The 14,060-nt window shown below is 40.2% G+C and overlaps 1 protein-coding gene across 6 annotated transcripts in view; it reads left to right on the top strand.

Annotated features, from left to right (window-relative positions):
• Positions 1-14,060, top strand: part of Atm (ATM serine/threonine kinase) — a 103,973-nt gene that overhangs the window by 69,169 nt on the left and 20,744 nt on the right. For 2 of the 6 annotated variants that reach the window (XM_087560989.1, XM_087560990.1), the window contains 11 exons: positions 2,073-2,160; positions 4,389-4,477; positions 4,569-4,671; positions 5,343-5,491; positions 6,953-7,057; positions 8,488-8,607; positions 9,592-9,826; positions 10,685-10,852; positions 11,676-11,789; positions 12,396-12,610; positions 13,128-13,335. In XM_087560989.1, the coding sequence (XP_087417115.1) occupies positions 2,073-2,160; positions 4,389-4,477; positions 4,569-4,671; positions 5,343-5,491; positions 6,953-7,057; positions 8,488-8,607; positions 9,592-9,826; positions 10,685-10,852; positions 11,676-11,789; positions 12,396-12,610; positions 13,128-13,335 (1,594 nt within the window). 6 annotated transcript variants of the gene reach the window in all.

Genomic DNA, 14,060 nt, shown 5'->3' with positions numbered 1-14,060 from the left:
CCTTCAGGGTCTCTAGACCTTCTGGCCTTAGCTCAACTAGGGACCACGTTACCTTTCACGGTCCCACAATGTTCCGCGACTAGTTAACATAGATTTAGACCATTTTCTTCACTCCTGGTTTGATCTCTGCTTTTTTTGTTGAAAGCAAGTACAAATGTACATTATGTGGACACTATAGAACATGTAACCAATATATTCATGGTCACTATAAACCGGTGAAGAAAGGTGTGTGGCACCGAGTGCAATTTGAGTTTTAGTATTGTGGGTCCATAGAATAGTATTTTTATTAATTAGGAGCAAATATTAAGTCCTCTGTGAGTATAAATAAAAGCATTTTTGAATGGAGCAGCTTGTGCAGAACTGCTTGCCCTCAAGCAGGTATGTCCGCGTTTGCTTCGCTGGTCTCTGGGGTTCTTTCCCCCGCACCAGAGATCTGATGAAAAGGAGGACAGATGGATGAGGTGTACAGAGATTGAGGAGTGCAGAAATCCACAGTGGCTCTGCTAGAGGCGCTGACCCGGAGGCCTAAGGTAGTACGCACGCCACGTTTGTAAATAGAATAGGTGAGCAGTTTACCTGTGCTGTCAAGGAGACAAGCTGCTAGTATTTTCTATCCAGGTTGTTTGCTAGAATTCTTCATAGAAGGTATTTGAGATACAGTGTTTTGTTAGCATGCTCCTGAGACACTGCAATCTCAATGTTAATGTCCATAGTCTGTTTAATACCCTGTCAGCGCAAGGCTTATTAACAAGACTTAGGGAGCAGACTTACAGCCTCAGTTGTCTTAATATTCCAAGTTCCTATAGTGATGCCTGATAGAAGTACATGCAACTGTGTTACACATGTGCTGCCTTGATGAATTGGAGCTACATGGATGTTTTACATGGATGTTATAGCTGTACCTGAAGGTTACAAGGCAAAAGTAGAGTACGGTCAGCAGCGTTCTCTTACTCAGCGCTCCCCTCTGTACCAGCCTCCCGAGACCCTCCCCGGGGTAAAGGTGACCTTCAGTGTCTTTATCATTCCTCCAGTCTAGGTGAGATTTGGGAAACACAGTGTAGTATTCCCTATTTTTGAGTTTTATAAGACATTTTATATGCCACCTTTCCCACCCAGGTTTTTAATATCTGTGCTGCCCATTGTCATTCCTTACTGCCCGTGGTACACTAGAGAGATAGCACAGTTTGTTACCTGTTCTGTCAGTGACATATATCTGATTGGTAGAACTACTGGTCTGCAGATTTTCAACTTAGTAACAGTGCTGAATTGTATTAGTGCGTACACGTTATCAAACTGCAGTTGGTAAGAAAATAAGTTTGTATAGTTACCAAAGGGTAGTTGATTAAAAAAAGGGGGGGAGGGAATCAGGAAGATAAGCTACATTGGGAGAAGGAAACAAAAGAATTACTCAATTTTGTGGGGAAATATTATAGAAAACACAAAACATGTTTTAGAAAGATACTAGAAGTATTTATATATTGGATTATTATAGGCACAGTAGCAGTGATGATACCAAAATTGAGTCACTTAATAAACTATTACACCCAAATATATAAACGCTTAAAGGTGAGGTCTTAGAATGGATAAATCTGAATTCTAGTCACATTATTACCTTCAGATTTCACTTGATCCCACTTACTTTCATCAGATTTCTTTCTTTTTTTTCTGTTTATTGGGGGTTAAATTAAATCTTGTGGTTTCACTATATATATATATATCTGCAATTATCAAGTTAAACTTTAGGTAAGATCATTGATAGAAGATTTAGGATCTGAATTACAAAACTTCTGTTTTGAAACAGGCCTGTCTCCATGTAAATAAGCCTGCTTTGGCATATAATTCTGCTGTTTATACGATATCATTATTATGAATAATTTTCCCATGTAGAATTAACAGTCTCAACATTTTCTTTTCCTTGCCCAGATCTAAATGATATTCTGTGTTGAAGTATAAATGGCTCGCTGTTCTTTCTGCAGCCATAATCAGTTTCTTTATGTTGACGTATAGAGTAAACGTATTTATAACCTCTTAGATAGTATATTCTCATTAAAAGATGTTTTTATGATAACCAGAAGTCCAACATTTGAAGAAGGAAGTCAAGGTACAACTATTTCTAGTTTGAGTGAAAAAAGTAAAGAAGAAACTGGAATAAGCTTACAGGTAAATATTAGAAGCTCTGATAATTTATATATTCGATTATTTTCTCATAGGGATAGATTGATTTTAAAACTAAAACTACTTACTGGACCTAGCACGATGTTTATAAATTTGTGCTCTCAGTAGAGAAGTGGTTTCCAATCTCAACTCTGCTGCCTTTTCTATAGCACTGCATACATAGTGGCCCTTTCTGACTTTCAGTAGAGGCTTTTATCGCTGACCATGACACCATGACCAATGCAGCTATAACAGGAAGTGTTTGATTTGTGGCTGGTGGTTTTAAAGAGTTTCATCCATGATGGCAGAGCAAAGGCATGGCAACAGGAACAGCTGAGAGTACAGCTCTGGATGAGAGACAGACAGACAGACAGACAGACACCCATCCAAAGCACTCTTCCTCTACGAGACTGCACTTCCTAATCCTTCTCAGATTTTTCCAACTAGGGACCAAGTATTCAAACATGAGCCTATGGGGAACATTCTTATTCAAACCACCACAGAATTAGGAATCCCACCACATCCCACATCCCATAATTGTCTTAATCTCCCTGTCTCTTCTCTCATCATAACCATCTCTCTTATTAAAAAATAAAAAAAATTTTCCCTTTATCTCAGGTTATTTGTTCTTGCTCAGAAACTTTATTATGCTGTGCTCTTTCTGAACTATAGCATAAACATTTCAGGCTTTTACTGTTTAAATCGTTTCTGTCCTTGGATCTGGAAGGAGCCACTCTCTTCTGTGTTCTCTTGAGGTGTCATTGTCTCCTTTCCTTCCACATCCAGACTTTCCGATGATGTCTGCATTTGCTCTCTCCATTTTTCCTTTATTCCATTAAAATGGTGCTTGCCTAGCCTTTACCATGAACTATACATTGCTAAGTCTACTATAATCTTTCATTTCTTTCTCCTTAACCTTTAACTTCACGTCTAGTCATGTCTTGTGTGTGTGCAGGCCAGAGGTCTGCATCAGATGTCTTTAAACACTATCTTACTTTTTGAAACAAGGTATCTTATTAAACCTAGAACTCACTGGTTTTTGCTAAGCTGGCTGATGTGGGAGCTCTAGGGATCTACCTGTCTGCTTCTCCAGAGCCAGACTCACACATGCTGGCAGCTGCCTTGAGCTTGCTGTGTGTGTTCTGGGATCTGCACTTAGACTTTGTACTTTTGTGGCAAGCACTTTGTGGCTGAGTCTCCTGGGCTCCTCAGCCCTGTCCTGTGCTCACCGTGTGACCCTCTATATTAAGGTTTCTCTTTTCCTTTGCAACTATATAGTCTCACCTTTTTGTACTGATTTTCATGAGTGTTTTCTTATGCCAAGGACCGTTAGATCCTTAGTGTTTCCATTCTTAAGGTTTTATTTCATATCTATGAATAGAAATATTTGAATAAGAATTACATATAGATCTATACCAATATTGATGGATTTGTACTTAGGAAATATTTCCCGCAGCAAAAATATCAAGGCAATTACATCGCTTGCTCGGTTTTCTATGAAGTGTAGCTTCTGGGTTTTTCTTTTTTCTTTTTCTTTTTTGTTTTCTGTTTTTTGTTTTGTTTTGTTTTGTTTCATTGAAGTTAACACTAGGCTTTCCTATGTAAATTTCACAAAAAGTATTTTAAGTAATTAAATTGCTGCTTTATATGTAGCACATTTTAAAAACTAATAGGCATTTCGAAGAAAATTTACAGCCTTCATTTGTTCCAGTTTCAGTAGTTAGGCTTTGCAGAACTTCATTTTCCATTGCTTTGTTTTGTGATCATTGCTGAATGTGATTAAAAACCGAGCGTGTTGGTACACATATATTATCGGTTCGTGAAACTGTATCACTTTTTAGATTTATTATTTTATGCATATGAGTATTTTGTTTACAGGTATATAAGTGCACCACGTGCACACCTGCCCAGGTCAGAGCAGTGTGTAGGATCCCGTAGGACTGGAGTTAAGCCACCATGTGGGTGTAGGGGACCAAACCCGGGTCCTGTGGAAGAGAAGCGCTTTTAACCTCTGAGCCTCTCTTCAGCCTGAACATTGCTTCTAAAGCAGATTAATCATTTTGCTGTATGAGGCAAGGCCGCTGTGCTGTTGATTAGAATACCACTGTATTTTACTTTTTACAGCACATTTATTTGTTATAAGTTGTGAGTGATAATGATAAAATTTAAAGCTTACAAAACTCATGAACTGATTTTTATTTTCAAGTGTCCGCCTTTGGTATTTTTCTTTTCAGGATCTTCTCTTGGAGATCTACAGAAGTATAGGAGAGCCAGACAGCCTGTATGGCTGCGGGGGAGGGAAAGTGTTACAACCCCTTACCCGGTAAGTTGCACCTTTCAGATAGTGATTCTGCCTTTCGAAGGAGCTCCATGCGCACAGAAACAAAAGATGTTTTCACCGTCATCTCTTACAGAATAAGGACGTACGAGCATGAAGCAACGTGGGAGAAAGCCTTAGTGACATACGACCTTGAGACCACCATCTCCTCCTCCACCCGCCAGTCGGGAATCATCCAGGTACACTGCCATCCGTGCCTGCTTCCGTAAAGCTGTCGTCAGTGGAGTTAGGCTGTCAGACATTAGGCCAGCACCTCAGTACACATTGGAAAGCTGCACAGGTCACTGTAGTTTGTTGATAATACTTTTATTACCCAACAGCAGAAGACACTTCTGGAGTGTGTACAGTATGCCTGCCAGGAGACACTCGTAGTGCTTCACATGGCACTAGTTTGCTTTAGAGTTGGTCCAGGAAACTGTCCTATCTTTTACTATAATAGGCTTAGGTATCTTTCCACCAAACATTAACATTCTCTGAGGAGAAATATACACGCTAAGCAATATTTTAGAGTTTTAAGTGATACTGTTAATTAAAATTTTTGAAATTAAAATTTGGGGGTGGGGGCTGGGTTTCTCGCTAGTTCAATGGTTCTCAACCTGTGGTCGCGACCCCCTTTGTGGGCTGGCTGACCTTTTCACAGAAGTCACATGCAAGATATTTAAATTACGATTCATAACAGCAGCAAAATTGCAGTTATGAAGTAGCAGTGAAAATGACTTTATGGTTCGGGGTCACCATAGCATTAAGAATTGTACTAAAGGGTCTCAGGATTAGGAAAGGCTGAGACCACTGGTCTACTCTATCCTGACGTATTTGATCATGTATTCATTTTGTGATAACTTCCTTTCAGGCCTTGCAGAACTTGGGGCTCTCCCATATTCTTTCTATCTACTTGAAAGGATTGGACCATGAAAGGAGAGAGTGGTGTGGGGAACTGCAGGAGCTTCATTACCAGGCGGCGTGGAGGAACATGCAGTGGGACCTCTGCACTTCTGCCAAGTGAGAGCAAACCAGCCTCTCCCCACTGCTTCTATCTGACCCTGAAACTGTGCATTTGGTTGTTTTCTCTATGAGTGCTGCTGGCTTTTGTTTTTTAATATATTGTACAGACACTATGGGCCGCACATATGACTAAATATTTAGTATACAATAGGCAGCTAGCACAATGAAGGTTGAATTTCATTCTTATTTTTTTCCACCAGAGAAATTCTATCCCCTGCTTCAAGTGTTTTGTAGATAGAAATTTTTAAAAATGCCTTTTCCTGTGAAAATATTGATTGTTGAATTGAGGAATCTAAAGACAAGTGTAGGCCTTCTCCCTACCACTTCTTGCTACATTGTAGTCAAAAGCATTTCTATTGGCTGGGTGATAAAATCAGTTACCTTTGTTAATGTTTTGTGGTGGTGGTTGTCGTTGCTGCTGTTAAAAAGTAGTGCTAGGCCAGGAGCAGTGGTGCACTGGGAGTCACAGGCAGGTGGATCTCTGGTTCGATGCCAGCCATGACTACATAGTGAGTACTAAGCCAGCCAGGGCTACCACAAACAGATAACCAGGCAGTTTATAAAGTACTGCCAAACCAAGTTACCCAAGAAGATAAAAGTTGTAGCCTGTATTTCAAATCATTGTATTTTTTAAATGAAAACCAAAACACCTAGACTACTAAAGGATTTAATAGTTACATAAAAAAGTCTGATAGAATGCTAAAAAATTAAGTCATTTTAATTACTTTAATGGAAAAATGTTTTCATAAATTGGAGTGTTTATCAAATTTCATGTTAGGAGTGGTATAAAAAGCGGATTTATTCATATGTAGGTGAATTTTCTGTGTTTGTTTTGAGACAGTTTCTCTGTGTAACCCTGGCTGTCCCGGAATTCGCTCTGTAGACCAGAAGATCCTACTTCTGCCTCCTGAGTGCTGGCACCAAAGGCTCGCGCCACCACCACTCAACTGCTCTCATTTTAAATATTTATTTTAAATGTAAAATTGAGAACCAACTAGAATTTCTAAGTTTTTGGTTTTTTTTAAAGAATTTAAATGACCTGTAAAATGCTTTCCTCTTCTCACTGCCTTTTACTGCTTTGGCTTGTTTGTTTTTTTTCTCTTTGTTTATATATTTTTTTTTTTGGTTCTTTTTTGCGGAGCTGAGGACCGAACCCAGGGCCTTGCGCTTCCTAGGCAAGCGCTCTACCACTGAGCTAAATCCCCAACCCCCTTTGTTTATATTTTGAGTTAGGATTTTACCATGTGACTGTGGCTGGCCTTGAGCTCACTAAGATCCACCTCTCTCTGCCTACCAATTAAAGGCATATGCCGCTGCACCAGCTACATATTTTTCTTAATCTCTGCAAACTTTTATGAGAAATCTTAATTTTAGTTCTCAACATTGTTCTTTGAGTTAGTTATAGATGCATATCTCAGAGTTTTCCATTTTTAAATTTGTTTTTTAATCATCTCGCAGCCAAGAACTAGAAGGAACCAGTTACCACGAATCGTTGTATAATGCTCTGCAGTGCCTAAGAAACAGAGAATTCTCCACATTTTATGACAGTCTCCGACATGCCAGGTATTATAAAAAAGACAGATTGTTTTTATATTTGATGCTGTGGCTGCTATCCTCAAAATGTGAGTAGATTTAAATAAGAATTTGCGTCAGTGAAGGGATAAGACTTGGTGGCTGAGTTCAAGCGTTTCTTTGTCGTTCTTTGCTCTCAAGAAAGATTTTCTTGAGGACCTACGTCAGTTCTTCAGTCTGCGCCCTCTGGAAAAGCATGATAGTATTCTCTTTTGTACACGTGTCCTGGAAGAGTTAACCTTTGTCCTTTCTAGTTTCATGGCCTTCACTCTCTTACCATCATAGCTCTGCTTTGTAAGCTTGGTTTCTCTGAGGCATACATGGTGTAGCAATTAGCTGTAACAAGTTAAACAAACATGAATTTTTTTAAGGTTTATTTATTTTTATATGCAGTGCTGTTTTTGCCTACGTATACGTCTGTGATCCCTTGGGACTGAAGTTACAGATAGTTGTGAGCTGCCATGTAGGTGCTAGGAATTGAACCCTGGTTAAGAGCAGCCAGTGCGCCTAACCACTGAGCCATCTCTCTACCCCCAAACATGAATATTTTAAACACTCGCCACTGACATCATAAATCCTATACATGTTGTTTGGTTATTGTTTGGTTTTAGACTCCAGAACAGGGGACTGAGGTGCATATTTTACACATCAAAGCAGACGTGGCCTCCTTGTTCTCCCAGCATCCCTCAGTCCCTGCCTGGTATACCTTGCCCCCAATCCTGAACTTTCCAGTCTAGGGGCTGGGCTGCCCTTCCCCAGAGGGTCTTCCCTATGTAATCCGGACATTTTGGTCTTTTTCTTTTTTCCTCCTCTTCACTCTCTGCGTACATGTCCCTCTCTCCCTCTCTCCCTCTCTCCTTCTCTCATTCTCTCCCTCCCTCCCTCTCTCCCTCTCCCTCTCTCTCCCTTGCCCTACCCACCCCTTCCTAATGGTGACTTTTCTGGCCTTGGTCCTTGGGACCAGTGAACTTGGCCACCAGAGAGCAGCTTCCCGATAAAGCTGCCTTTTGTATAATCTAACCTGGCTTGAATTGTCTCATTCACCAACAGCAGAGAAATAACCTATCACATACGACAGAAATAATATTTCTACCCTTACCGTGACTGTATTCTAGATGCTTCGTCAGACTCTTTCTATACAGACTCTTTAACTCCAGAGGTGGAAAACAATGGCTGTGGCAAAATTCAGTAGCAGATCAAGGACAGACCGACATGGCAGAACCGGGCATTAGGTTTAGAAGTGTATAATCCCAAGGCCGGTCACACTGCTGTCTCACCCTCATGCTGTCTATCTGTCTGTCTGTGTGCGTAGTCTTTTCAGTCAGCCACAAGCGTATGCCAAGTAGTGCCGAGCCACAGAGGGGAACGTCCATCTCCCTGAAGGCACGTTAGCGTCAGACCGTCTGCTCTCCTACCCCTAGGGTGAAGGAAGTTGAAGAGTTGAGCAAAGGCAGCCTTGAATCGGTATATTCGCTGTACCCCACACTTAGCAGATTGCAGGCAGTCGGAGAACTGGAAAACAGTGGAGAGCTCTTCTCAAGGTATGTGGCTTGTGGGTTTTGACAGTCCTGAAGTGTGTTGTTTGTGTCACCAATGGAAACATGCAATGGGCATGATTTATTATTTGCTTTAAGAAAGGTTTATTTTAGCTTGCGGTTTCCAAAGATTTCTGCCCATGATTAGCTGCTTCTCTGTTGGCCTGAATGAGATGCTGTGTTGATGGCACACAGCAGGAGGAAAGAGAGAGATTTATTGTAAGATAAAATTAATAAATTTATTAAAGTGCATGTAATAAACACTCTTAGACTTATCAACAGAAAATTGTAATGCCAACAGGTATAACCTAAATATTGGAATCAAAAGCTCTTCAGCACCTTCATTATATTTTAAGAGTCTATGGAGGTTCCTTTGTCTAAAATATTTTAGATCTGTTGTTCTGGGGTCGTTTGTGACGGAGGAAGTAGGAGTTTGGTTTTGATGAACATGCCCAAACAACTGAGATGATTTCTCATCTTGACCGCGTCATCTTCTTAGTCTCGCTGGATCTTTTTTCCCCCCTCTCAACACAAGTGTTGAAAGGTGGGATAGTATAACTTACACATGTGAAAAGCAAAGTATTCATATAAACGAGTTGCAGATGCTGTGTTTCTGTTTAGAATGTTAGCAGATGAAGTGTCCTCAAGTGCTAGTCGTCTATTCAGTGAGTGTTTGTAGGTAATTAATGAAGTTAATTGATTTCCTTGTAGATGGGTCCGCCTTCTCCACAAGGAGGACTAGCAGAGTCGTCTCGTCTTTATGATAGGTCTGAACAAATCTTTATGATAGGTCTGAACAAAATCTGTTTAAAGTGCCCATTCATTATCTGTAACTGCATGCTATTTTGCACTGTTCTAAATATTTAGGGCTGCTCATGAGTTTATAAGAGTTCTTTATATATTATACAATGTCTTAAGTTTCAGGACCCAAGAACCTCTTTTTTTTTTCCCTTTGATCAACTAAGTTAAGTTATGTGACTTGACTTTCAGGTCAGTCACAGACAGAGAGCGCTCTGAGGTATACCTGAAGTGGCAGAAGCACTCCCAGCTTCTGAAGGACAGTGACTTCAGCTTTCAGGAGCCTCTCATGGCTCTCCGCACAGTCATTCTGGAGATCCTGGTACAAAAGGAAATGGAGAACTCTCAAGGAGGATGCTCTAAGGACATTCTCACCAAACACCTTGTTGAATTCTCTGTTCTGGCCCGAACCTTCAAGAATACACAGGTAAAAAGCTTGTAAAATTAAGTTATCTCACTTCTTGGGCTCTATTTTCTCAGATACCAGAAATGATAATGATGTGAAGAAGAAATATCCTTCAAAACTGGAAATCTTTGTACATAAAATTATTGAAGATTTTAGGTTGACCAAGGCTTGTACCTGACTTACAATCCTAGTCATTTGAGAATTTGAGAGGTTGAGGCAAGAGGATCCCAAGTTCAGAGCCTGCCTGCATAAGAGAATGAGTTCATGGTCAGCATGAAAAACCTAGTGAGACCCATCTTACATGTGTAAAAGAGTTGGGTCTGTGGATGTGTGATAGCATGCTTGTTTGCATAGCTAATACAAGGCTCTGGGATCAAACCCCAGTGTTGATTGGAAAAACAAAACAAAGCTTCCATAGTAGAATTAGACAAAAAACTTGAGTTTAAACATTGGCAAGGCAATAATTATTGTTTCTCAGCCTCAATTTCCTGGTTATAAAATAAGAAAATAGATACCCAAACTACTATAATGTAATAATAACAATTCAGTGATCTCTCTCTCTCTCTCTCTCTCCCTCCCTCCCTCCCTCCCTCCCTCCCTCCGTCTCCCCCCTTCTCTCTATCTCCCTTCCCCCCACATGAGCTGTGTTAGACTTTGTGGTCTGTAGGTTAGTAAGTAAGCTAATTAAGATAGTCTCCGAAATGGGATTGGGGATTTGGCTCAGTGGTAGAGCGCTTGCCTAGCAACTGCAAGGCTGGGTTCGGTCCCCAGCTCCGAAAAAAAAAAAAAAGATAGTCTCCGAAAAATAGTAAAATAGTGAGGGTCTCAGCGAATGCCTTGCTGGTAACGTGTTTATTTCCATATGCATTCTCACTGTAGCTCCCTGAAAGAGCAATATTTAAAATTAAGCAATATAATCCAGCTATTTGCGGAATCTCTGAATGGCATTTGGAAGAAGCACAAGTATTTTGGGCAAAGAAGGAGCAGAGTCTTGCCCTGAGTATCCTCAAGCAAATGATCAAGAAGTTGGACTCCAGCTTTAGAGAGGTGTGTGTCCTGTGTGGTTGGCTGCATCGGTGTTTTATGTCCTCCAAAAGATGTCTGCTGCAGAATACGTCTGTACTGGTCACATTAAGGCTTTGAAATCACTGATCCAGAAACAAAATAATATGAAAGAGACCTTGAAAATTAATGTCAGAAATGAGACTTGAAAACTTTTTCCTAAATCTATCAATCTGTCTTGAAGTATATTCATTCAGTTTATATTCTATAGAAGTCAAAAATAATATGTAGGAAATGAATGGAAATACACGTTGTAACTTCGAAGTAGCAAGAACAAAAATAGAATTAGAAATGTCTGGGAGAAGAAAAGTAGAAAACAAGTAACAACAATTTGTCATTCTTTGTGCTCTGAACATATTCACACTCAGTGGACAGTGCAGGACATTGTAGGGTCATGAGTTATTATTAATTATAACAAAGTACTAGGTAACAGTATAACTTACTTAAGTATTTCCTAAATAGTGTAGACCCTAACATGTGCAGTGGTTTTGTACCTGAGTCTTTGCACTGGCAAGTAGGTAATAATGATATATCTAATCTATAGTATTCCTGTGAAAATTATGGGTTAATATGCATAAAGCTGTTGGAAATTTCCTGGCATTGTAAAGTACTCAGTAAATGCGAGTTGTTAGTAATAGCTAGACAGTTCAGGGCGGTTATTTCATAAGCTCACATACTTAGAAGTATTTCCTTATATGGTAAAAACATGAGGAAAAATATTTTTCATCGTCTTTTTCTACCTACACAGAAGACACTTTTGTAATCTTGAAAAGGAACTACATTTTAAGATTCTTGCTTCTTGATACAGAATGAAGCAGGTCTAAAAGGCCTACACGCAGAGTGTCTGAGGGTTTGTGGCAACTGGCTGGCAGAGACTTGCCTAGAAAATCCTGCAGTCATCATGCAGACCTATCTAGAAAAGGTAGGTTGTTGGTGCAGCTCTGAACGTTATTGTCTACTGTAAATATGCTTAATCCTCTTATGAAGCCTGCATGCATCTCAAAAGAAAACGAAAGTGTGGTTTCATTCCTTCAGTTCCTGCTGGGGCTCTCTGTAATCCCCAGAGCAGAATGAAGCAAATGCCACCAAGGAAGGAACAACTTTGAGTGTCTTCCGTCCACTCTGTAGCCCCACCATTCAGGAAGCCATTTCTGATTATTCTGCATTTACTCTACAGAATATCTTATCAAACGTAGAAGCCACCTTTGCCATTTGTGTGTAGTCCAGCTACTCACAGTAAGGGTCAGGACTTCAGTTCTCGAGTCCCCGTTAGCCTTCCTGTTTCGCCTGCTCTGTCCTTTAGTGTCACTAATTTGGGAGACCGGAAGTTTAGTATGAAAAGTAAGATGTGTTGTCTCCCATCCTAAAGAGCTTCATTCTCAGACAGTTCAGTGCAACTGCTACCTGATAAGGGTTCCGTACCATCAAGTTTCTCGTTCATCTAGAAGTGAGTGGGTTGCCTTGGGCTGCGAGTCTAGCTCTATTTATGCTTATAAACATGGTCTTAATGGATTGTGTGTTGTTGAAGGCAGTGAAGGTTGCTGGCAGTTATGATGGCGACAGCCGAGAGCTCAGAAATGGACAGATGAAGGCCTTCCTCTCATTAGCGCGGTTCTCTGATACGCAGTACCAGAGGATTGAGAACTACATGAAGTCGTCCGAATTCGAAAACAAGCAAGCTCTCTTAAAAAGAGCCAAGGAAGAAGTGGGTCTTATAAGGGAGCATAAAATTCAGACGAACAGGTAACTTTATACGCTAAAGGGCGTTTTACAGGAAGACCGCCTTGAGCTTGTCATCTGAATTACAGTTTTGAACACCTAAATTAGCATTTTTACAGGCTTCCTCAATCCTCTCCTGGTTAATCACAACTGCAGTCGGTTAATACACTGCCGTGTTTTCCTCCGAATAATTAATGTCTTGGTTTAGCTCTTGGCAGAGTACATGGATGTTAGTTTGTTTTGCTAGATACACACTAAGTATAGAAGACCTGCCTGCTTTGATGTCGTCACGCTACTTTTAAGTCTGCACTAGGTTCTTGTGTGTTTAGAGTAAGCAGAGAACTAACTTGGAGTCTACTCTGTCCGTGGGTGTGTGGAAGACCTAGTAATTGCTGGTGTGACAAGCCATTTAGTTCCTTTATATTATATTTAGGGTTTTTTGGAGTAAACGCCTTGGTTTTCGTTTATGTTGTATATCATGTACGATTTTATAGTTACGTAAAGTTTTGTGACTTTTATGTTTGAATTTATCAAATGCAAGATACACAATAAAGGTTCAGAGAGAACTGGAGCTAGATGAATGTGCTCTCCGTGCACTGAAAGAGGACCGTAAACGCTTCCTGTGTAAAGCAGTTGAGAACTACATCAGCTGCTTACTAAGCGGAGAAGAACATGATCTGTGGGTGTTCCGACTCTGCTCCCTCTGGCTGGAAAATTCTGGAGTCTCTGAAGTCAATGGCATGATGAAGGCAAGTCTTACCTAACCCATACACTTTAAACGGAGGCCACGGCCTCCTCAGTGTCTGTGTACCCCTTGTAATGGGTCTGGTGCTCCACAGATAAGCACTTTGTAAACTCTAAGTGACATGGGTTTGTGCGGAGGCAATGGAACTTCTCTTAGCGTTTTACCTTTGCAGATGACATAGAGGAGTCCATAGAACTACACTGGAGAAGAGGAAACAAAAACAATGTGACACTAAGCAAGAATTTTCCTTGCTTTTGTTTGTGTTTTTGAGGGCTCTTTTTTCCAATAGAGCACTTTTACAAATAAAAAAAAAATCACAGCATATACAGGAGTACTTGTAAGTTTTTAGTGAAAAAAAATCTTTTTTTTTTTTTTTTAAGATTTATTTATTGTATATGAGTACACTCTAGCTGTCTTCAGACACACCAGAAGAAGGCATCAGATCTCATTACAGATGGTTGTGAGCCACCATATGGTTGCTGGGAATTGAACTCAGGACCTCTGGAAGAGCAGTCAGTGCTCTTAACCACTGAGCCATCTCTCCAGCCTGTGAAAAGAAATCTTAAGATGTGGTCATAAAATAAATATATATTGTCATTTAGTTTGAAGTTTCTGTTTGTAGATACATAAAATGTTTCTACAGAATGTAAAGACTGGTAAGACTCAAAATCAACAAAACTAATCTGTTCCACTGTGTGTGTGTGTGTGTGTGTGTGTGTGTGTGTGTGT

This window comes from Rattus norvegicus, chromosome 8, assembly GCF_021556685.1.
Source record: "Rattus norvegicus strain SHRSP/BbbUtx chromosome 8, alternate assembly SHRSP_T2T, whole genome shotgun sequence".
Lineage (NCBI taxonomy): Eukaryota > Metazoa > Chordata > Mammalia > Rodentia > Muridae > Rattus > Rattus norvegicus.
This window is presented reverse-complemented; position numbering and strand designations above follow the sequence as displayed.